Source organism: Cupressus sempervirens, chromosome 5 (assembly GCF_028749045.1).
Source record: "Cupressus sempervirens isolate cs-2001-9-10 chromosome 5, ASM2874904v1, whole genome shotgun sequence".
In the NCBI taxonomy this organism is placed as follows: domain Eukaryota; kingdom Viridiplantae; phylum Streptophyta; class Pinopsida; order Cupressales; family Cupressaceae; genus Cupressus; species Cupressus sempervirens.
Genome location: NC_143122.1, coordinates 87515849 through 87540135, shown reverse-complemented (window position 1 = coordinate 87540135; position 24287 = coordinate 87515849). Strand labels below are relative to the sequence as shown.

The 24287-nt window shown below is 34.1% G+C and overlaps 1 protein-coding gene across 2 annotated transcripts in view; it reads right to left on the bottom strand.

Annotated features, from left to right (window-relative positions):
* The window catches only part of LOC149554676 (ribosome biogenesis protein), a 95096-nt gene that overhangs the window by 62429 nt on the left and 8380 nt on the right, over nucleotides 1-24287 (bottom strand). For both annotated transcript variants that reach the window (XM_089828732.1, XM_089828731.1), the window contains exons 3-5: nucleotides 22001-22069; nucleotides 21828-21859; nucleotides 14753-14841 (exon numbers count right to left, since the gene is read on the bottom strand). In XM_089828732.1, the coding sequence (XP_089684858.1) occupies nucleotides 14753-14841; nucleotides 21828-21859; nucleotides 22001-22069 (190 nt within the window). The remainder of the gene's footprint in view (nucleotides 1-14752; nucleotides 14842-21827; nucleotides 21860-22000; nucleotides 22070-24287) is intronic.

Genomic DNA, 24287 nt, shown 5'->3' with positions numbered 1-24287 from the left:
AGCTAAAATTTTGAATATGATTTTATATATGGTGTTGCAAAGAGCTATAGGTCTGAAATCTCTCGGATTTTCAGGATCATCTTTTTTAGGGATTAAAGCAAGAAAGGTATTATTAATTTCTGATAGTAAGGACCCTCTATTTCTTGATGCTTCAATGGTTTTCCAAAGATCAATTCTGATAAATCCCAACATTTTTGGTAGAAGAAAGCCTGGTATCCATCTGGACCTGGAGAGTTATCAAGGATCATGTTGAATACCACAAATTTGACTTCTTCCAAAGATATAGGTGAGTTTAATGCTTTATTATCTTCTCTAGAAACCACATTTGGTATGGCTTCAAGCATTTTTGCTTGCGCAATTAAATACAAGCTATCGAAATTATTTAATAAGTTATTAAAATGATCTACAAAAGTCTTTGCTATACTATCAGGGTTTTGAGTGATAGAGCCTGAGGCGTCTTTAATTTTAATAATTTTGCTTTTAGCTCTGTTATAAAGAGTGCTATTATGAAAAAAATTAGTATTACGATTGCCCTCTTCTAGCCATTTTTCGCTTGATTTTTGCCTCTACAAAACTTCTTCTTTTGCTAGGATGAGTCCATGCTTGGCAAGTAGTTCTTTTTCTAGAAGGAAGTTCTCATTATTCATACCTTCTTTAATTACTACTATGTTTAATTTTTTTAAGCTTTCTTCATTGTCTAGTTTTTCTTTAAAAATATTATTGAAATGTTCTTTATTCCACTTAAGTATATTTTCTTTAATCTTTTTTATCTTAGAGACAAATATAAACATTTTGGAACCTTTAAATTTTCCTTGATTCCACCACTCTCTAATGAGCTCCATGAAATTTGTCTAAAAACCACCTTTTTTTCACACTTCAAAGGATTTCTAATAGGTTTAATAGGTTCAAAAAATTCAATTCTAACCGGATAGTGGTCCAATCTTACTATAGGTAGAATTGGAGCTTCAATATCTAAATCTAATCCACTTAGTTCTCCTTTGAGAAAGAACTTGTCCAGTTTCTCAAAGATAAATGCAAAGTCCTTCCTTCTATTATTCCGTGTGAACTTACCATTATTAATAGGAATATCAAATAGGTTGTTAAGGTCTATCCATTTTTTAATTTCTAACGATGCTTGGGAAATTTGTAGGATACCCCCGAATTTTTCATCTATACTCATAATAGTATTAAAATCACCACCTATTAGAATGAGTTCGTTGTTGGGCTTTTTAATAAAAAGACTTATTTATTCCCATAGCAGTTTTTTATCTATGTTATGGGTCGGTCCATAGATGTTTATTAAAATTAGCTGTAAATTAGTCTTTATGCTTTTAACTCTACTGCTCATCCATGAATTGTTTGAATTAAGTATATTTAAATTTACCTTCCTGGGATTCCAAATCATTCCTAATCCCTCTGAGGCTCCTCTAGATTAATGAAAGTTAATGTTCCAACCATCTAGTTTCTTTTCTAGCTTATTTCCTTCTTCCTTGTTTAATTTTGTTTCTAGTAATATAATAACTTCATATTCAAATTACTTTAAATTATACTTTAGTAAACGTTTCTTGCTAGGTGCATTTAAGCCCCTAGGAGCATTCCAGGTAGTAATTTTCATGTTGCTTTGGGAAGGATCTTCCCCTTCCCTGGATTAAGTAACTAGCTTATCTTTTGCCTACCCATCTGCTTCTCTAAGTTCTTCAAGGGACTTCCTTCCTCTCTTGGCTTTCCATATGTCATATTTGGGAAGTAATTAATCCTTCTTGATTCATCAAAATACCCAATTGTTCTATGTTCTCCTATGCATTTATAGCACTTTCCAATTGTTGACCTTCGTTCACATCTTTTTCTTCAATTTCTAATTCTTTCATTATCTGATCTACAACGGTTATCTCAACATCTGTGTGAATATTATCTGCTACATCTGGAGTACTCCATGTTCTATCCCAATTATTAGCCTCACCTTGTCCTGTACATGTTCTATCTTCGACTATCTGTAAAGCTTTAATTCTCTTATCTTCATCCTCAATGATTAACAGATCTTTTCTTAAATCTCCAAAGGTGCAGTTATCTCCTCCTAGTTTCAAAACTCGCAACATTAGTTCCTCTTTCTGTAAGTCACTGCTTTTGTCACTATTGTCGAGGTTAAAAACTTGGATTAGTCCATCTGCTAGTAGTTCAAAATTCTCTTTCTCAGCCTCATCTGAAGATAACCTTTCCAGATCATCAATCTTTGACATATTATTATTCAAGAAGTCATGAAAATCTTGTGTTAATGTTCCCTTATTGATATCATCAAAATTTTGAGCTTCGCATGTAGGTTCAAATTTCAACTGTGAGCTAGTGCCTTTATTTTCTTCCCTATCTAACAAATCAATAATATCTTTAGTGTTCTCAAGTTTTGAAGATTTTCCTTTTTCTATGCTATGAGATTCTTTTTCTTTTACTACTTGTAATAGCTCTAACACTTTCTTCTGATATTTGAGGATAGAAGGAGAACTATATCTAGTTTCTAAAATTGGAGATATGATTGTTGGTTTTCCATTTCTTATTTCACCCTCTTCTAAATCTGAAAAAAAAATTCCTACTGCAACATGAATGCACTTCCCCAGGAATTCTTTTTTGTTTCCTATATTCACCATAGGGAAGGTGCCTTTAAGGTCCGAAGTTGGTTGAAAAGTATTGAAAGTAATCTTTCTTTCATCATCTAATCTGATTATTTCCAATATAGATAGATTTGTTTGTTATTAACTTAATAGGTTGGATTTATGGATAATTAGTCTCTAGGTTGATAAGAAATTTAATATTATTACAATATTTATATGAAGCATCTATTCCTATCAAATTACCAATTGATGCACCAATTTTCCTGAGAATCTCTATATGCATAAGTTTTGGAGGGATGGATTGAATTGAGATCTGGTTGGGATGGAGAAAGTTAATCGTTCTTCCTTACAATTTGGGGTCCATTCTAAGAATTTAACAACATAACTTTAAAATAGCATACAGAGATAAATAGGAAATGTTTTTTGACATATTCATCACTATAATGAATGTAAACTAGTCTATCCAAATGTGAGAGATATTTACCTCATTTTGGCAGAAATTCTTTAGCCATTAATGAGATTGATCAATTCATATTTTGGCCCATTCCAAAATGCGAATACACCAACATTCTGGCAATCTTGCCAACGATCTTCGCTGTCTTGATTGCTCATAATCAGGACCGTTTCCTTCATTATATTAATATTGGAGTGAGGAGCCATTTGGGGATGAGAGGGGGGCTGCCGAGGAGATTTGGGAAAAATATTCCTTCGGTGGGGGGGGTATATGTATTAGGGGGGTTATCTAATGGGTTGGAAATTGAGGTATCAAACTTCCGAAAATGTGCTTCATGGGTATTGTGGGAAATTGCATTAGATTCAATTAGAGAACCTATTTGTTGAGGATACATTGGAAATCTATTATGGGTAGCATATTTCGTATGATTAAAAAAGCGGAACTGTTTGTCAAGACTTTAGTGGAAAATATGATATTAGGTCAAAATCCTTTCCTGGCAGAAAAATTTACTAAATGGGGGAAATCGTCATTTAAAGGTTTGAGGGTTTGCCAGATGCTTGTTTGCCTTGTACTGAACTGGTGAGATTTGGGCTGGAATATCCTGGTTCGAATCCAGAGTCGCCTTGGCACATATATTTCTTTTGGGTTTTACCATTGGCCGCAACCCTAGCCTTTCAGAGGATTTCTCTGGATTTTTTGGAATTGTCATGCCTGGATTTTTAACACTGCTCTTATGATTGAAATTTGTCTTTTAAATGTTAGCATGTTCCAAACCAATGGGCTCATTAAGAACCGAAAACACATTTGACGTCTTCACTACATACCTCAACTTTGCAAGAGGGTTGTCGATGCAAAGTTTCCCAGAGTTGTTCATTTCTCCTCTAGTTCTTCGCGGCGAAGACAAAGGATGTTTTGCCGGTTGCTTGCAATGTGAAACAGATTTAGGGTTTTGAAATTTCCCCAAAAACCCTGGATTCTTGTCATGACCTTTAATACAATCATGGTGTATGTCATTATCTACCAAGTTCGAAGGTTTCACAAAACTTAAAACTGCTTTGCTTGCCATCATTTCCGAAAAGAAATCTTTTATTACTACTCTACAATAATAGTTTATTATTACTGCAAATATTATGTAATACTTTTAATTTTTAGTAAAGGTGCAAGAATAAAGCTTTTTACATAATAATAATTACCAACAATAGAGGGACAAGGCTCAAGAAATAGAAACCATAAAAGATAATCATCTGCTAACAATGTTTCTACAGTGTTTGTATGAAATCAAATGTCATCTAGGGTTTTAGAACATAATAATAACAATAGGTATGCGGTGAACATGAAACCCTTAAGCACAAAATAATAAAACCTCGTGGCCACAAAAAAGTAAAAAAAGAAAATTTCAAGGTCACAGAATTGACAGAAACTAAATTTCAATATGAAAAGAAAAGCGTGGAAATAATTAGAACCTATGTCATTGTGTCACAAATCCTGATTCTTATGTCATAGCAAATGGATCCTCAATAGGAATTTCAAACTTAAGAAAAATGAGATCAACAGTGAAAAACCGTCGTACCTTTGTTGTTAGTGAAATATGCATACGAATACCAAAGAGATCAAATCATTAAACTTTCAAATAATGTAAGGATTTATAATACCAGTTTTACCCGTAATTTTCAGCAGTTTTGTAAATGTTTGTTTGGATTGCAAATTCTTTTGCCGTCGGAACTCTGATTACAATTTACATATCTTTCCAGTTTGACTTCGTAATCGTAAATCTCTGGCTTTATTGAATCAAGAACAATGTTGAAGAGGCAAATGTGTAAAGCGAAATTGTTTGCCCGCTTCTAAGGGTCTTCCTGGGTCTGATAAACCAGCGACTGTATAAGCCGGAGAATTTGCCCCTCCATCTAAGAGTAACTGGATATCATTAAAATTTAATTATTAATATTTTTATTAATAGTTTATTATTATTATTAAAGTTTTATGATTTATTAAAAAATTAAGGTATAAATTTAGTAGTAAGTAAATTAATTAATAATATTATTAATTAATCCATTTTTTAATTGGCTATTAATGGGAATTATTTAATAATTTTATTTTATTATTTAATAATTTAAATAATTACTGGTTAATTATTTAATAATTATTATTTAATATATGATCCTAATAAAGACGATAGTTTTTTGAGTTAGTGGTAATTGGGTGATCGAATTTAAAAGTGAAATGGGTTCTATTATAGGGGAAATTTATAAACATTATAAAGTCAAAAACTTAGAAATGAAAACCTCAGCTCTTATGTTTTGATAACGAATTGAACTATGAAACAATGTTTAAACGACTTTATATGAATTGTTGAATCGTCTGGGATTCTAGTGAACTCGAAAACCTCAATAAATCTAGTAACTAGAGAAATGGAAACTGAAACCCTGATTGAGATCGAAAACATTATGAACTACAATGCTTGAAAATGAGAATGAGAACTTGAAAACCTATAAGTGAAAATTGAACTATTATGTTTTCAAAACCTAATGAATTATGAAGATGACCTTTGAATATACTCTTTATGTGACGTGTGATTTACTAGTGATTGGGTTTCAGGGTTGACTTAGCTTTGACCAAATCAGGATGTTTACCAGAGGCTCAGGAATTTGATTTTGTGATGTCATGATGATGTTTTCATCATGATCTTTTATACTCAACCATGGTAATGTGTCTTGTATGCTCGATGAGGTGTTTTGATTTACTAATTGTTATTGCTTTCCAGTGTTCTTGTGTGAAACTGAGGTGAATGGTGTGACCTATCTAATATAACCTTTGAGTCTTCGATCAATTCTATTTGGATTGATTTTCAGTCACTTGTCTAGGACTGAGGTGTTTGTATGATTTGTTCTTAGTGATGTCATGTTATGACATGGTTTGATTTATATGTACTTGATTTTCGATCAATCCTGTTAGGATGGTCATATTGGTGGAATTTGTGGTTTATGATCAATGATATTTCAGTGCTTTCCAGTTACTTGTTAAGAACTGATGTGTGGTTTATAATCATTTGAGATCTTTTGTTTTTGCTGAGCTTAGGATAGGTTATCTGTATGTCATGTTGGGAAGTGGCTTGCAATAGAGGTTGAAGTCCTAAAGAGGTTGCTTGGGTAACCCATTGTAAGTTGTTCTAATAAGTGATAACATTTCATTAAACGGGTTTAAAATGAATTAATAAGATATGGTATGACATAAAGTCACTAGGGGTCCAGAGTCCTGAGAGACTGCCAGGGTAACAACCTTAGAGTTGACTCATTAGTATGCCTTCTCTGTATGAAAGGATACTGATACTGCATAGAGACACTAGGGGGCCGAAGTCTAGAGAGGCTGCCAGGGTAACCTTAGAGTTGGCTCATGCGATGACACTTGTCCACTTACATAGTAGATTTCCTACGTGTCTATGTTGCCTCTGGGATAAGTTGTTACTTGTGTCTTGGTACCCCTTTGAGAAAGTTTGTTTTCAGGTGATTCCTTCAACCTAGATGTTGGTTTTTGACTTTTGAATTTGTTATCCTATTTGGGACTTGAGACTTTGATGTCTTGAATGGAGTTCCATGTTCTACATTTCCTTCCATTTTATTCTTGTGTACTATGATGGATGGTTATACTTATTGTATTGTATTTTATTTCATAGATCTTACGAGGTGATGTAATCTATTTCATGATGTATATTATTTCAGCCTTTCATACCCTCTGACGTGTACATTGGATGATTGTGCATTCTGTTTATTGCCAAGTGGCATTTGGTATAATTGTATATTATTTAAATGGATTCATACTTGTAGTTATTCTTTAATGTGAATGTGTTATATATTAGAGTTAGTATTAATTAAAACTTAAAAATGTGATTCAACGACATGGGACCCTTAAGAATTGTAATCTATTTTATGGTATGTTTTTATGTGAATGTTAATGCTTCCACTATATTATATCTATTGTTGTTTATTATGTTTCAAAAAAAAATGTTTGGCAAACTTAGTGAAACTTTAGGTTAATTTCTTTTGAGTTCCCTGGTGGGCATTACAACTCATAGCTAAGCCTTTAATTCATGGACTATCTAAACCTGAACTGTCATGGAATCTCTCAACATGACATCTAACTCCCATCTCGGAATCTCTCAACATGATGACATCATGGACTCTCTCAACATGATGTTCACTATCGCATAGTGAAGAGTTATCAAAGCTGATTTGACAATTTCATAAAATAGAAATAGGCACAATAAAAGCAAAACTTAGTTCCATTTTGTTGAAGATGGTAGCTGCGATAGAGATCTTTATCTCTAAAAATATGGACATTATTACCATTATTGCCATCTTCAGCTGAAAAGGTCACTTAAGTTCAATTTGTAATATTAAATGTAAATAACATGTGTCATTCACATGCATTGAGGCATGAATAGCCGAAGAGTTATAATTAACTATAGAAGTTATGGGAATCTCAAAAGACCTTCAGTTATAATGTGAAGAGTCTCTCCCATTGTTATATATTCGCATCACGCAAAGGATATTGTACACTTGAACATTTCATTATCAATAAAGATATATTTTTGTTGTATGGTTGGGTTTTTACCTTCATTCTCAAAGGGTTTTCCCAGGGTATTTCTGGTATTTTTTGTTTCAATTTTATCTCTTTCTTATTACTAGTTATCTTCATGGATTTTTAGGCTATCATTTTAAAAGAAACAACTTACTATTTTTAGAGAGTCTATTTTTGGCATGTCTATTTTGGAAACAAATGAGCTCTAGTTGATAAAGAGACAAATGAGCTATTTCTATATCCAAAAGAATGAGCAAGCAAGGCAGTCAATCAGAAAATAGTGAATTCTGGAATCACCCTTGAAATATTCAAAAGTGGAAAGGCATGAAAACATCAGAAAAAATGATTGTTGCGAAATTCTTCCCTCGTGGACAAAATCCATGATCACCCAAAAAATCCTACCTAAGAGAAAAATGGTTGTCACAGAATTCTTCCATCATAGACAAAACCCATGACCACTCAAAAAATCTTGCCTTGAAGAAAAATGGTTGTCGCAGATTTTTTCCATCACGGACAAAATCCATGATCACTTAAAAATCCCGCCTTGGAGAAAATGGTTGTCACGAAATTCTTCCATCATGCACAAAATCCATGATCTCTCAAAAATCATGCCTTGGAGAAAAATGGTTGTTGCAAGATTCTTCAATCATGAACAAAATCCATGATCCCTCAAAAAATCCCACTTTGGAGAAAAATGGTTGTCTGGGAATTCTTCCATTGTGACACTCAAAAAAGCCCACCTTGGACAAAAATGGTTGCTATAGAATTTTTCAATCATGGACAAAATCCATGACCACTCAAAAAAACATGCCTTGGAAAAAAATGGTTGTCACGGATTTCTTCCATCATAGACAAAATCCATGACCACTCAAAAAATCCCACCTTGGAGAAAAATGGTTGTCGTGGAATTTTTCCATCATGGACAAAATCTATGACCACTCAAAATTTCCATCGGCAAAAAAACTAGAAATCTTGAAAAAAAAGGGCCAAGTGTTGGAAATTTCTCCTTAGTGGCAAGAAAAATGACTAAGTGTTGGAAATTTCTTATCCATGGAAGAAACAACGGCTAAGTGTTTAAAAATTTCTCCTTTATCGAAGAAAAAATGGTTGTGTTTGAAAATTTCTCCTTCATCGAAGAAAAAACGGCTAAGTGTCTAAAAATTTCTCCTTCATCGAAGAAAAAATGACCGAGTTTTGGAAATTTCTCCTTCATGGAAGAAAAAACGACGAAGTGTTGGAAATTTTCTCCTTCATGGAAGAAAAAATGGCTAAGTGTTGGAAAATTTCTCCTCCATATCTCAAATTTCACCCACTTCAAGAGTGCACCCACAGTTGGAGAAATGATTGATGATGATTAAAAAAGGCAAATTCTTTGAAAACATAAGAAAAGGCGTAACAAAATAAATTCAAAGCATTACAAGAGAAAGGAGGAGAAAGCTACAATTTTAGAAAGAAAGACACTAAAGTCGCAAATTCTAGTCCCAACATTAAAGACATCCAAGTACTGATTGATCTAGTCCCAAGCATTCAAAGTTCAAAGATCAAAGTTCAAATGCAACAATCCAAGAACATGGCCAGGGGAGTTCTATGTGAGGAAATTCTAAGGTGACATAATCATCAGCAATGGATTTGAACCTTTTTAGGGAGACAAATTTCCAAGTAAGTACATGGAAGATGGGAATGCTTGAGGAGAGATTTTTAGAAAAGTCGGCCATAGTTGGATCTTAGTTACAAAATGATGCAATTGGAAAGGACTCAAGCTTACATGACCTCCATCATGATTTCATGGCACCCAATTATCTTGGTCGATGAGTTAAGCTCTCCAAGTCAAACTTCTCCACATTCAAAGAATGGAATGAAGAATAATTTATTCAAGGAAGCTGAGCATTTATCAAGTAATGGACATGCATAGTGGACATTTATTGTACCCCACTCTCTTTTATGCAAGCATGCATAGTGGGCATTAATTACTCACTATGGTGGTGCATTCCTCATTGTATTAATGTAGATTCCTTTTCTTTGCCCTAAACCTAATTAGGGCTGATGTGTATCAATCTAGGCCATCGGTTATTGTCTTCATTTGAGCCACCCATTGTAATCGAGGACCTATATAAAGGCATCACTCCTCATTTGTAAAAGAGGAGGATTTTCTAAGATTATTGCTATGAGGTACTAAGATAATAGAGTTTTCATTGAAGCTTGGCGAATATTTGACGTGTCTTGGTGCTTGCTTGTTCTCTTAAATTCCCTCACTTAGATTAAGTTTAGTTTAGTCAAAGTCTTGTGATTGTAATGGAGAATGTGATGGTGTATTGATGAATTCCTTTGGTTCATACTTTTGACATTTTAGTGATTCTAAATCGTTGTGAAAAATTAGCCTAAACCCTTTTCATGCATATGTTTAACTTCTATCATTCATATACATTGTTTACGATGGTGCACGTGGTGGTATGAAAATATTTGGCATAACCCTTGAAGATTGCACCAATTCACGCATAGTTGTAGTATAACTTGGGGAAGCGGAGCTCAATAAATTGAGGAATTTGTCGACCAGAGTACTATTTGTTGCAATCACTGCCTCTAGGATTAGAATAGAATTCCTAAAACCTATCCCATTTCATTTCTGCATATTTCATGAAAACCCAAAAAAATACTTCATTGCAAAAAATTCAGATAGCTCCCACATCAAGGATGGTATGAAATGAATCTAAGTAAACACACGTAAGGCCCCTTGTGATCATCAACAAATCACATCAACCACCAAGCTTATCCACAGTCAAGACTTGACATTGAAGGAACCTTGGAGTCATCGTATGATCTTCTAGCAATCTTAGCATACACAAGACTTTATTCAAGAGGATAAAATATTTCGGTATTTCATTCTACTATTTGGTGCGTCATAAAACACGCATCAACAGAACTTTGATCTATTGACTGCCAGATGGAGGGCCACACAAAAGCCAATTGTTCAAAGAAGGCAGTATGCGACATATGCCAGGGTACTAGGACATTCCATTAAGAAATGCCCCTATAACCTAACTGCAAGAATCACCCAGGTATTCTTCACCCAAGGTGAATAAACCACAACCCCCTCCACACCATCAAGAATTACAAACAAGGAGGCATGAGGGTATCGCAACAATCGACGAGTGAGTAATAATAACAACAATGCCAATACACCTAGGAGTCACATCCAATACAATGCCTGGTGAGGCCCCATGATTCAATGTCAGAGATGTAACGAATGGGTCATTTTGCATGCATCTGCCAAAGTGGAAAGCAAAGTGGAGGGATGTTGTGCAAATGGTGTGGAACTAGCAATCATGAAGATGTAGACTGTCCTAGACAGAAAAGTGTAAACATGATTGATATTTCAAAACCAAGGAGGAGAATCTTGACCATTACAAGGACAAGCCAGAAAACTCACATATCTGGATGCGAGTACAGAGAAAGAGAAACTAAAGGAGGCAAGAAAAGGCATCCAGGAAGCCATGACGAAAGAAGGGCACGTCAAAACTGTTGGTTCCCAAAACCGCAAATTGGAAATCCAAGAGTCTGCTAGTTCTCTAATAGGATTCCGCAATTAATTCTGGCCAACGAACGAGAATCACCTTGATTCCCCTGCACTTCAAGCTCTAGTACACCTAGGCCAGTAGACCTTCTCCTCGAACCTAATCACTTGGTTCAGAGTTTTTCTAAAGTGAATTTAAGCTTTTGGAGAGTTCTTCGACTAGCAAGGTCCTCTATAAAACTGAATGTTGAGTGCTTGAATTGAAGTTTTGTATAAGATATAAATCTAGTAGACCAGTGCTTTAACTTATTTGGGCAACAAAGTCAACTTCAATGAATTTTCACGTATAACTCTATAAAGTTCTTATGCACTTGAATTGTCAACAATTTAACAATCAAGATGCAACAGACCAAATGTTATGCAATCTTAAATTAGTCCAGATTGATTTTAATTCCTCTGGTAGGGAGGCAAACTAGACACAAATACAAAAACAACTATATATTTCACAATATTTGTGAAGATCCAATTTAAAATGCTAAATGACCATGTCCACTTATCCGACATTAAAATTGCTTACAGAATTTACAAATAATAATTATTAAGGACGATTCATCTGTAGTTTAAATCTCCATGCCTTCAAAAATAAACAATAGGCCTTTTATTTTATTATTAAAATAAAATAACTGAATTAATATTACAAAGTCATATTATAGCCCTTATTCCTCCATACAAGTAGATATAAAATACTCCTCCTTGAGAATATGTTTTTCGAATATGTCTTTTGTTCTTGTGAGTATCACCCTATTTATATCTTAATGATACGGGGATGTGACTTTTCAAAGTGAAAAGTGATATTATTAAAATGGAATATTCACACCCTTTTGATAATAAATTCTTTTAGTTTGGGCTTGATGTCTTTATTGGGCTTCATAATTTTTTATCAAACTTGATACGTATACCAATGCTTTTTGCCGCTGGAGAGTTTATAATTGCATGATTCCTTTAACACTCGAACAAATTGGTTGCTTCTTCATCAGTTTATTAGACCAATTTCCTTATTTGTCATTAGAGTCTCTTAATCCTCTATTTGACACGCTTCAGATAATTACATTATGGTAATGATTAAATACGACATCTTTTGTTTGACTCAAAATTCACATTGGCCTTTGTGGACATCTTTCAATAAGAGTATTTCATTTCTAAATATTGTCACAATATATCTCAATGTATAGTCGAGGCACCTTTCTTGAATTATTTTGCTACAGCTGGATGTTCTATGTTTCTTGGTATTAGATATGACTGCAAACATATCTCATTCTCGTGATGTTTGGCAACGGGACCATTACCTAAAGGTGCTCAGTTGCATTTCCTCGTGGTCTTCATGTCTTCAATTAGATAAGATGAAACAGCAATTAAGTCAAACAATTCTTTGTACTGATAAGTAAAAGAAATTGAACAAAATGAACGGAGTGATGACTGTGATTCATGAAGCAATGACATATATTAGAGCAGCATCGAGTTCAAAATATCAACCAGTCAGAAGGACTATAGAATTAATAAGGAAGTGCACTAGAGCTATCTAGGTTGAGACTCCAGGGAGTTTTCCGAAAAGCAAATAGACACAAAGTTAAAATAAATGAATTACAATAGGTGCAATTAAGATAATTGTAAAGGGAAATAATTAAATGAAAAGCCGTGTTAATAAGAGACGTCTCTTGCCAAGAGATATAACTCTCATTTGAAAGAAAAGATATAAATAAAGAGAATATATCATTTGCAAAACAAACAAAAAAAGTGTGATGAAAAATGAATAGATAAAGAGAAAAGAAAAGGAAGTATGTGTGCTTGGAATCAGAATATTTAATATATAGGTGAGAGACAGATAAGTGAATAAAACTGAGAAGTATATAGAAGAAAGAAGTCAGTGATAAGATTTGAGTGAAACCATTTAATATATATTTCAGTGTATGGGAAGTAAATGAGAAGAATACAAGAGAAGGGTATTGAAAAATGTGTGTATTGCTGAAATAAAAGAATCCATACAGATTAAAGAAGTGAAATTGTGCAAGCAAAATGCTCATCATCAGTTGAGTAAGCAACAGTATCAAGGTGGAAAGAAGTTTCTGTACAATGGATTGGTGCTCACAAAGACAAGTAGTGGGGGTTGGTGCTTCCAGCAGGTCAGTGTCTGCGAAGTGTGGGAGTTGGAGCTCATAAACATAGGGGTTGGAGCCTCTAGTAGGTTGGAGCCTACAAATCATTGCAAAAGAACAAGCTTATATAAAAAGAAATTATTTGCTGTGGTTTTCTCCTGCATTTGGTTTCCATGTAAATCTTGTGTTATTGCATAAATGTACATAACTATTGATTTCAGCATTTAAAGTTATTAAAATAATTGTTCGGATAAAACGTTTTAAATTGGCGAAGTTGGTATTATACTGATTCCATCCTGCACCCAATATAATCGTGCTCTTCATGAAGACCAAGTGGTGGATATTCTCACCAAACCTCTTTGTAAAGATAAATTTCTCACTCATTGTAAAAATCTTGGTTTGCAACCCATTGAAGGTTTTGATGTAAACTCTTCAAGTAAAGCTTAAGTGGGGGTGTTAGTTATTAATCTTTACTTGGGTTAATTTCTTTTTTCTTTTGTCTCTTGTAGGAATATTCTAAGGAATCCGTACAAGTTGTTTATCCTTTTATGAGATCTCACAACTCATTTCTTTATTTCAAATATATTTAAATATCAGATGTCCTCCTTATGAGGTGACACATTGCACCCACATAGGAGGCTAGATTGCATGCTAAGACTCGGGAATTACTTTGGAACTCCTTTTTCCCACCTCTATATATTAGAAGTGCTTCTCTTTTTTCTTCATGTTGTAGTTGTAATATTGTAGCATTTTTGAGATACTTGTAATTTCTTTAGGCTTTTTTCATCTACATAATATAGGGTTTTCTTTCTTTTCTTTCTCCCCCTCCTTACAGAATCTTTTGTCTCCTTCTTGGATCTTGGTGTGCACCCTCTTCATTTGGATTTATTCAATGGTAACATTTACTTTCAAACAATAGTTTGTGATTAGTTTAATTCTGCTTTATGTTATTATTCTTTAACTACGTTTCTCTTACTAAATCTTTAGGGTTGGAACAAATAACAATCTCACAATATCCTTTGTTTGATTACATCCTATTCAAGCTTTCCATTTTTTAACTATTTCTCTTACAACATTGCATGAATTTGTTATGTTGTGTGTTTGAATAAGCATTAATCATTTATTTATATTAAACTTACACAGTATCCAGATATTTTTTATTCAAGAATCCGGAACATGAAAACTTTGCTAAGTATAACATAAGGAATAAACACTCTTTGAATTGAGGAATGCTTATGACAAGTGAAAGATCCAAATTGTTGTCATATAACAAAGCAAAAATATTGGAGCCATATACAAACTAGAAGAAGAAAAAATATTTCTTTTGATTTGAGGAATTCTTATGACAACTACAGAATCAGAATAACTGTGATCAAACAAGGAATAAAATTGTTAACATGCTCAGTTAACAACACCCTCAAATCTCATTAGATAAGGCCACGTCCAGAAAACATACTAGCATAGAAAAGCATTTGCTTTAGCATTTTCCGCTTCAAATTTTGTGGAAGTTGTTCATACCCATTCCCAGAAATCGCATCAATTGAACTGCAAAGACAGGATATTCTTTAGATTATAACTGTGTCAATATAAAAGAATCGATACTTGTATAAGACTAACAAACAAACAATCTTACACTATTTTCTATATGGAACTTCAACTCCTACCAAAAATTAATAGAATAAGTAAATAACAAAGTCAATAAGTATAATGAAATAATAAAACTGTGTGGACTTAATCCATAGTTTCTGACGTTGTTGGAAAACTCACTCGGTAAAAACTCGCCAAGCCCAAAAAATAACTAACGAAAAATTCAGCCAGTTTTTAAAAAATAACTCGGAAAAAAACTCAGGATTCCAAGAACCTAAAAAACAGCTTAAATTTGATTAGTAGTACTTTTTTAACAAAATTCAATGAGAAAATGCATCCAATGAGTTAATTGATGAGAACACAAAAGAAACAAGCAAAACTTAAATATATATAAATGCAAAATGGGTACAAAATCGGATTCTCAAGCAGAATGCTGATAGCAGGAAGAAAACTAGTAAATAGTTTCTATAAAACTATAAGTAAATACATTATAGTCACTAGTTTCTTTAAAACTAGAAGTAAATACATCATAGCAAAATAGTCCAAGTGTGAGTTTGAGGAATTTTGGCCAGCTGAAAAGTAATGCTTGTCTTGGGTGTGAGCAAGTGGTTGAGCTAAGTATGTCAGGACTCGGGAATATAGAAGTGATATTATCAACTTATCACCTTTCTGGGAAGCATTGCTACAAGTTTGTTTTTGCGAACGTTTAAGACTTCCAACTTATTTGTGGTGTCAAGTAGAATCTGGGATGATCTTGAAGCGACGGTCGGAAGGGCTAAATGAATGTGTATCAAAGCAATATAAATCCTCGTGATTGGGGTAGCACACTTATGGCATAATATTTGAACCAGTGATGTGTAAAGGATTCCTTCCATTTGCAGGAAGTCAGCATTTCCAGTAGTGGCGGGGTTGGAAACTTAGAAAAAAGAACACACAGATTATTGTGGATGTCTTCCAATGCATGCGAGACACAGATGACAAAAGGCTGAGGGGAACTGCGCAACTTCGCTCTCTAATCAGTTAGAGATGACTGTGCCTATGTGAAGATGACTGTTGCGAGATGGGAAAACTGGAGTGCCTCCAACAGCCATTAGAGAGTATTTAAGGTCAGAAAATTTAAACTCAAATCTCAGATTCATGGCATTTGTATAGTCAAACCGTCATGGCATTTGTATAGTCAAACCAATATTTGTAGGTTTCCTGTAACTAGTTGTTTATTATCACTGGTCATTAATTGAACTCAAAATAAGAGAGATTATCAACACTGTTTTTTAGAACCTGTGCTTAAACGGAGTGCATTACACTAACAGTTCGGGAGGATTAAAGAAAAAACTTGAAGTCAGAGATTGTTCACAGCTCTTCTTAAAAATATATATATAACCAGCTTGTGCATTGGAATCTGATTGTAGAAAAGCAAACAAACCAGAGAAGTCGTAGCTTATTATAGAATATCATATGGATGGGGAGGTTGAGAAATTGAATGGTAAAAAAATTCAAGTTAAGAACAATCCTGACATGGAGGTGGAAATCCACACCCTTGTCAGGATTTCTAGTCTCGACTACTCCTGAATTCCACTCTTCTTCCTATGAAAAAATCTTGACAAACTCCAAATCTCCGCCCATATATAAAGACATTTTGAAGGATATTCTCACCTCCGACTTGATCAAATTGGTAAAAAATGAAGTTTGAGGTATGTTGGCATACTTTTAATCCAGCCAATTTTAAACTTTTGAATCCTACGCTTCATGGATGATAATTCTTATAATCTGGTTAACCCTCATATACTCTTGAAAAGAATTTAGTTATCATCATTTGCACTGTTGAAAGAAAGGTGAATCCAAATTTTACATGTGTAGCCGAGGTTCTATACTAAGTCACAAGGTTCGAATTCGAATTCAAGTTCGTCGATCATAAAATTCGAACGAAATCCAACAAGGGTAAAAGTTCGGGAAAAAAAATTCGACATTAAATTTTAGTTATATATATTTATATATTTTTAAATATTACTAATATATCCACAAAAGTGTTAAAATAGTTTAACATTGTTAAATAGTTTAACTAAATAACTCAATATTAGTTTAAAATTAAATAATATTATATTAAATTACAGTATTATATTAAAATTCATAAAATTCGGATGACATTCGGAAAGAGTTAAAATTCGCTGAAATTCGAATCAAAAGGATGAAATTCGGCGAATCTTGTGACTTAGGTTCTATATATATATTACAACAGATATGAAGGATTCCACAGTGGGAGTATGGGATGAAATAGTATTCAGTCTATTTGCAGATCCTTGGATTGTCAAAAATGTTATCCCCAACCAGGTTTCACATATTCATGTATTGCATATATGTTAGAATGTGCTTGAGACAGCCATCAAGGTCAAAGATGACACACAATGCATTCAAGAACGTTAGACTCAGAGTGCTTGAAAAAATAGTCAAACTACAGAATACACAATCCAGGGTCGATAATTCTTCAATAATCAACACTGGATGGATCAAGTGAACTGTGTGGGGGAAAAAAAGCGTATTCATTTTTATGTCTGAAAGGGTTCAAGGTTTGTTTGAAGTTCCCAAAATTCCCTTGAACTCTCAAATATCTTAAGTGTTCTCAAGTTCCATTTTGTTTGTCGGCCCTGACAAGCTACATTGAACTCCCAGGTGTTGTGTCTTCTCAAAAAACAAGTCAGCAAGTGTCCCATATTTGTCATTGGGCTCTGACAGAAAGATTGATCTTTTGAGGTTTTTGAATCAGTTCTGTTTTTCATCACCGTGTTCCAATATTGTTTCTTGAACTCGCCATAAATAGATAAAAAGTTGAGTGCTTCGAATGATCCTACTTGTGGTGGTAATACCAAAATCATGAGGTGTACTTGAAGTGAGAAGAAGCTGATGACATTTCACAAAAACATGTCAAAGAAAATATGGCCTCGGTCGTGTTATAAGTTCCCATTGCCCATCAAGGCTCGATAAGTAAAGAGAAACTTAATGTAATATATGAAGGGAATGTAAAAGATTATGGTCATTTTGTTTTAGTTCTGGAACTTAAGTTTAGATCCTAACAACTCAATAGGAACCAAAGGCTATCAGCATATAATCAAGTTCTAAGTCAAATGACAGAACCCGACACATTATTTTGAACCATATATGTTGGAAGATTCTAATGAACCATAATGACCACTCCATTTCAACCATTTTGGGCACAGATCGGTATATGTTTAAAGAAGGCATCCATTATTTATTTATGGCCCCTGAAATCCCTTTTGTCTCATAAAACAAAGCAGAGTAAGTAAAGATCTAAAGGTGTTAGTGGCGTTTGGGCATTAGTTCCAAAAAGAATTTAGAAACCCGAAAGCAATTTTAGAACCCTTTAACTCTCCCGACATGCTTCTCACATCTCGTATAAATACCGATGAAATAGTCATGGAATGCTTGCAATCTTTATACCACCACAAGTTAATTCTTGAGGGAGATGCAATACGCACACCATATATACACCATAACATATATCCTTATTTTACGTAATGTTCTACAGTTGATAGGAACGGAAAAAGCAATGAATGGCAACTGACAACACTAATATCATGTTTCACCTACATTTGGAAACATCATGGTCTCCCAAATTATAGAATATCCAATCCCAAACAATTGATATTTGTTTTTACTGAAACAAGGTCAAGAATTGATGCAGCACAAGGCAGAGAATCCCCAAAGGAGATGTCCTAGCCTTCAACAAATAACCACACAGCAGAAACACAATAAAAATGCAAGATCTGATACCAAATTACAATTATTTATTCATAAAATAAATGTGTCGGGCTGTAAGGCCTTCCCATTTATGGCCAAATACAAAGCAATTACAATAACAGTTATGCAAGATCCCTCAAGATCCAACCCAAACACTAGCTAGTCAAGATCCACATTCTGGTAGAAACCTCCAAGGAAGATCTTAACTTGTGCTCGCAAGCCAACCAAGCAATTTCCTTGTTTTCTAAGCCGCAGCCACTAGCTCTGCTCCAACTCTGTCAAGGTTCAAGTGTAAACTGCCTCAAATTCGGCACTCTATCCACAGAATCAAAAGAACTCGCCCTTCAACTACTCCCACACTCACTCCTCCTCTGAATGAATGAATCATTCCATCATGAATGACTAAAAGACTCCACAAGACCCTTTACTTATACCCAATTAAGCCACAAGTTGGCCACAACACAAATTAAATATCCATACATAATTTAAATGCCAAAAGTCGGCCTGCAATAGAAATTACATGCCCAAAAATCGATATCCGAGCAAAATCGCGATGTCTCATAGCTCCGATTGAATTAGCACTTGTGCTTCGAACTGAAGGTAGTACTTTACGTCCTTTACAACCCCTTAAGCTCGCTAAGGCTGATTCATTAAGGATATCTTCGGATTCATCTCGGAAGTCAAGTATAGAAACCCGTCGCGCAAACTGTCAGAAATCAATACTCCAAGAGAATTGCCATATCTCCCAACTTATAATGAATTAGGACTTGAGACCTTAACCAAAGAAAGTACTCTAGGCCCTCTTCAATCCCTGAACATTGAATCCTATAACTCATTGCAGAAAATTAGTTACACAGCCTGCAATAGGCACCCAGAAACCAGAAAACATAGCTCCAGCAGCAAGGTAAAAACGGCTTTAACTTCAACTCAATCCATCCAATCTCTATGCAATCATGAGGAAAGATTTCCCAATGTGTCTCCAACACATCCCTAACCATGAAAAGCATAACTCCAACAAAATCCAAGCTCAATGCTCCTGCATTAGGAATGATCAAGGGAAGACGCAGGCCACTTGAAGGATCTTGTGAAGAATGCTTTTGCAAACATTTTAATTACTGTACTACTGCCAGAACAAGTTTTTGGGCATTAGAAGAGTTTCGGAATAATTTAGCTGTACGTGAGCACAGTTGACTTAACAAATGAGCAAAAATAATAGTCCTAGGTGTTTGATTTAATGAACTATACAGTGTTTGACATGCCTATCAAAACAAGGCTAAATAAAATGGAAGAAAACATCTAATACGTTTAGTAGGATGTCACTAGATGAATTCCAAAAAATAATTAAAACGTCAACTTCCTTTAGCACATCAAACCATGCTTCTTCATCTCCATTTGGAAGCATTGGCAGCACAATTCCAACAACAGGCTACAAACTTCACAATCTATTTCGGAAGACATTGTGCAGTCTCAGACAAGTGTAAATAAAATTGATGATTAACAAAACAAGTTTAAAAGCAAGTGTAGCTTTCTCAAGCACGCCCGTAGCAATTCAATGGCCAAAGTGATTCAATGAATGAAACCGCAACTCAATTATTTTCCGTCTGAACTACTTTGGGCTCACACTGGGGCAGGTGTCCTACCTAACAAAGCACAGAGATGAACATTATTGGTTCGGGTTGAAGTATGCCTCCATGATGGGTGCAATGGAAGTAGTTGTCATTTCCATCCATCCATATTTAATGGGATATGCGGGAGGTATATTTTCCTCATAATGTTTTAGTAACGAATTAAAGGTTAATCCAGGGGAAGATGAAAAGATCGAAGGAATCAGTTTTGATAATTAACAGTTGTTCAAGAATCAGTTATGAAACTACAGCATTTCACTAGGAGGATTCTTTAAAATGGAGAGAAAATGATAGGAGGACTTTTTCTTTCTGAAATCCCATTGCCCTTGGAAGTATGAGTGAGAATCGGCCAGAAGGAGAAGAGATTTGCTTTCAGTTCTGTAAATGGGGAGTGAATAAGGGATTTTCAGTCATTATCTATTGTATAGAGGCTGGGGTCTTGGTTTCCAATTTGCTCATGAGATAAGAAGTGTATGAACCTTTGTGTTTATTCATTCTCTTTGTGACTGTATTTTTCCTTTGAGAATTTGCAAATGTTTATGAACACTCGATTATAACTGATATAAGTTTGTGTGGCTCTAAATCATTGAATTCTGATCTGCATATGCACACCTGAAAGAAATTTTTGTTCATTTTCCTGATGGTAGCTGTTTATAGGTTTGGGAGTGAAAGATATTTGTATCATTTATTCCTCTTTCCCTTTTATTGTAGATTTGTAATCGAATCCATGCTCTGGTGAGAGGTGAATGTTAGTTGGCCTTTTATTCTTTCTGGTTAAAAGCATACGCAAAAAACTAAAATATATCATACACGAGGGTTGCACCCCTAAAATTCAGAGGACAAACAGTAACCTGTGAGAGAATTGCTTTGAGTGTTGAATTGGGGAGAACTGGTGAATTTTGTAGTTTGTTCTTAAGATATGTGTCAATTCAGTTTTTTGCTGATTTTCCATAACATTCATGGTTCTGTAATATTGGCATGTAGAATACTAGTTTCAATTTTCAAATATTTGTGCTTCTTAAATACTTCTATTTTATATCATTACACATCAATAATGAACAAAAAAGGTGTAGAATAGTACTTTCAAACTATATTCTTCTATTTTGGGAGTTTAAAGATCACTAACGAACCCAAAAGCAAAATGTACTTCAAAGGTTAGTAACGTGGTGAAATTAAGACCTAATTTCCTTTATGCATGCTTGACGTGAAATAAATCCATATACAAAAATATAGTTTAAAACTTAGTAACATGATGAAATTAAGACCTCATTTATTTCATGCATGTTTGACTGTAATAAATCCATATACATGAAAATACTTCAAAAGTTAGTAACATAATGAAATTAGGACCTCATTTCTTTCATGCATGCTTGACTGCCATAAATTCATTCATGTGACGAAAATGAAACTTGTATTTTCACCAACAGCAAAAACAAAAGTAATCATGTGATGTGAAATAGGACAGAAAAAGAGGGAGAAAAACAAGGGAATTGAATGCCTATCCTCTAAGCAAGGACTACACCACAAGGAAAAAGGAAATCATGTCAATTTTAAGTTGTTACAAACCTTTCTTCTGCTGGTGTAGATGCAGTTTCTTCCTGAACAAACACAATGCAACAAAAAAACACATGATCAATAGTTAAAAGACAGATTCCAACATCACAAAGGACTTAAAAAATTATGCCTTGGTTGCTTACATCTTAAAGCTAAAAGCTATAACGAGTTGTGCTGAGTCATACCGTTTTAGTTGCAGAAGCATTTTTGTTGGTTTTATCTTTCACTTTTTGACGAGATGTCTTTTTTTTAACCTGTCCAAAATTACTAGCTATGAGATATTTCATTGACATGTTAAACAACAAAAAACTTAACCACAGCTCACAAGAACAGATAGACAACCATGTATCGTTCATTCATAAAAAATGTATGACAAACACAGCTCTATACAAGTGAGCCATATGGTAGCACAGTACAATCATTTTGCATAATACATATTTCAAGGTTGTTATTAAGAAACACAATCATCCAATTGTCCATGTGAAAACCTCTAGGCAAAGACATTAGAATAATTCCACTTTAGCTATCATCATATTTGTTGGTGTAAAAAGGGGTATTACCTGACTAGTTTGGCTATTAGGTCATCGTCACACCTTATAATTTGAGTTTACTTAGGGTATACATAGGGTACTTATCACTTTATGTCTCATTCATAAGATTAAGACACTTGTCATTATCTTACGATATCCTATGTCTCGCTCATATTTTATATTTGCATCACTAATAGCAATACAATTTATTCTTGTCATAGTGATCTCATTTTATTGTGATTTTCCTTCAGCACTAGGTCATGGACATTATTTCAGCCAAATCTTACACTATTATTTACATCATTCTTTTGTATTCCACATTTTTCTTCATTAATGTCTATTTAATTATCCATCATCATCTAATTAAATAATATGTAAATAATTCCCCTTTATTTAATTTAAATATGTTAGCTTCCCAAAATATTTAGATAAATTGATTAAAATTACACTTCATATTCTCCAATTATCCATTAAAGAGAATTAAATCTTTGAAATCCATATCATTTAGTTATCTAATTAATTAAAATTAGTTAGTTCATTAATCAAATCGGTCCATTCACCAATCTCTAAATTCACTCCTCCCTGAAATTAGTAGCTTCCTCACTTTACACGTCCTTAGGATCAGTTGGCAAATTGACTCTTTTGTACACTTCATTAATTATTTCATGCAAATAGTTAACTCTTAACTCAATCCAATCCAATTTACTCACCCATCATAGTTAACTAATAATCATTATTTATAAGAGATATCTTCCACATCAAGTTAATTAATGCTATCAGGATCCAACTATGTAGATTTGAGTCAAACTCATTAACCCATGTTTAATTAGTAGTTCACAAGAACCCATTGCCATAAGAATGAATAGAACACTTAGCACTCATTACATCTAGGTGATGCTCACAGAGATGAAGCATTGGAACTTTCCTAGAGATTACCCATCCTGGTATTGTCCTAGCTCAAGCACTTTTAACTACAGAGTTTCCTTCAAGGTTAAGCCCACTTTGCTTGCAACCAATTTGCAAAACTTTCAGCAAGTGTTGTGCCTTAGGAATGAATCATTATAAAGTTGCTTAAGCTTGTCAATTGATAAGTAAGAGATATTTTTCATATCAAGTCAAATTGTGATATTGCTATCGAAATTCAACTGTGTAGATTTTGAGTCAACCACATTGACCCGTGTTTCATAAGTAGTGGTTCCCAAGAACCCATCTCTCATGAGAATGAATGGAACACTTAGCATCTTTACATTCAAGTGATGCTCACAAAGGTGAAGCATCGGAACTTCCACAGAGGTCATTAATCCCAATACTACTCTAGCTCAAGCATTTTTCACTACAAAGTTTCCTAACCACACCTTGCTTGGAAATCCATTTTTAAAACTCATAGTGCTTAAGGACCTTTATTATGAGCTTAAGGGACTTTATCATGAATGGTTCATAAGGCACAAAACTTGTTGAAAGTTTTGCAAATGGAATTTCCTCCAAGGTCAATCCCACTTGCCTTGCAACCCCATTTGTTATAACCTTCAGCGAGTGTTGTAGCTTAACTATAGAGTTTCCTCCAAGGTCAAGCCCACTTTGCTTGTATCCCATTCCCAAAAATATTTAGATAAATTACTTTAAATTACACTTCATATGTCCAAGTTCAATCCCACTTTCCTCCAAGTTCAATCCCATTTTGCTTACAACCCCACTTGCAATAACCTTCAGCAAGTGTTGTGGCTTAACTATAGAGTTTCCTCCAAGGTCAAGCCCACTTTGTTTGTAATCCCACTCCCAAAAATATTTAGATAAATTACTTTAAATTACACTTCATATTCTCCAATTATCCATTAAAGAAATAATTAAATCTTTGAATTCCATGTCATTTAGTTATCAATAAATTAAAATTAATTAGTTCATTAATCAAATCAGTTCATTCATGAATCTATCAAATGCACTC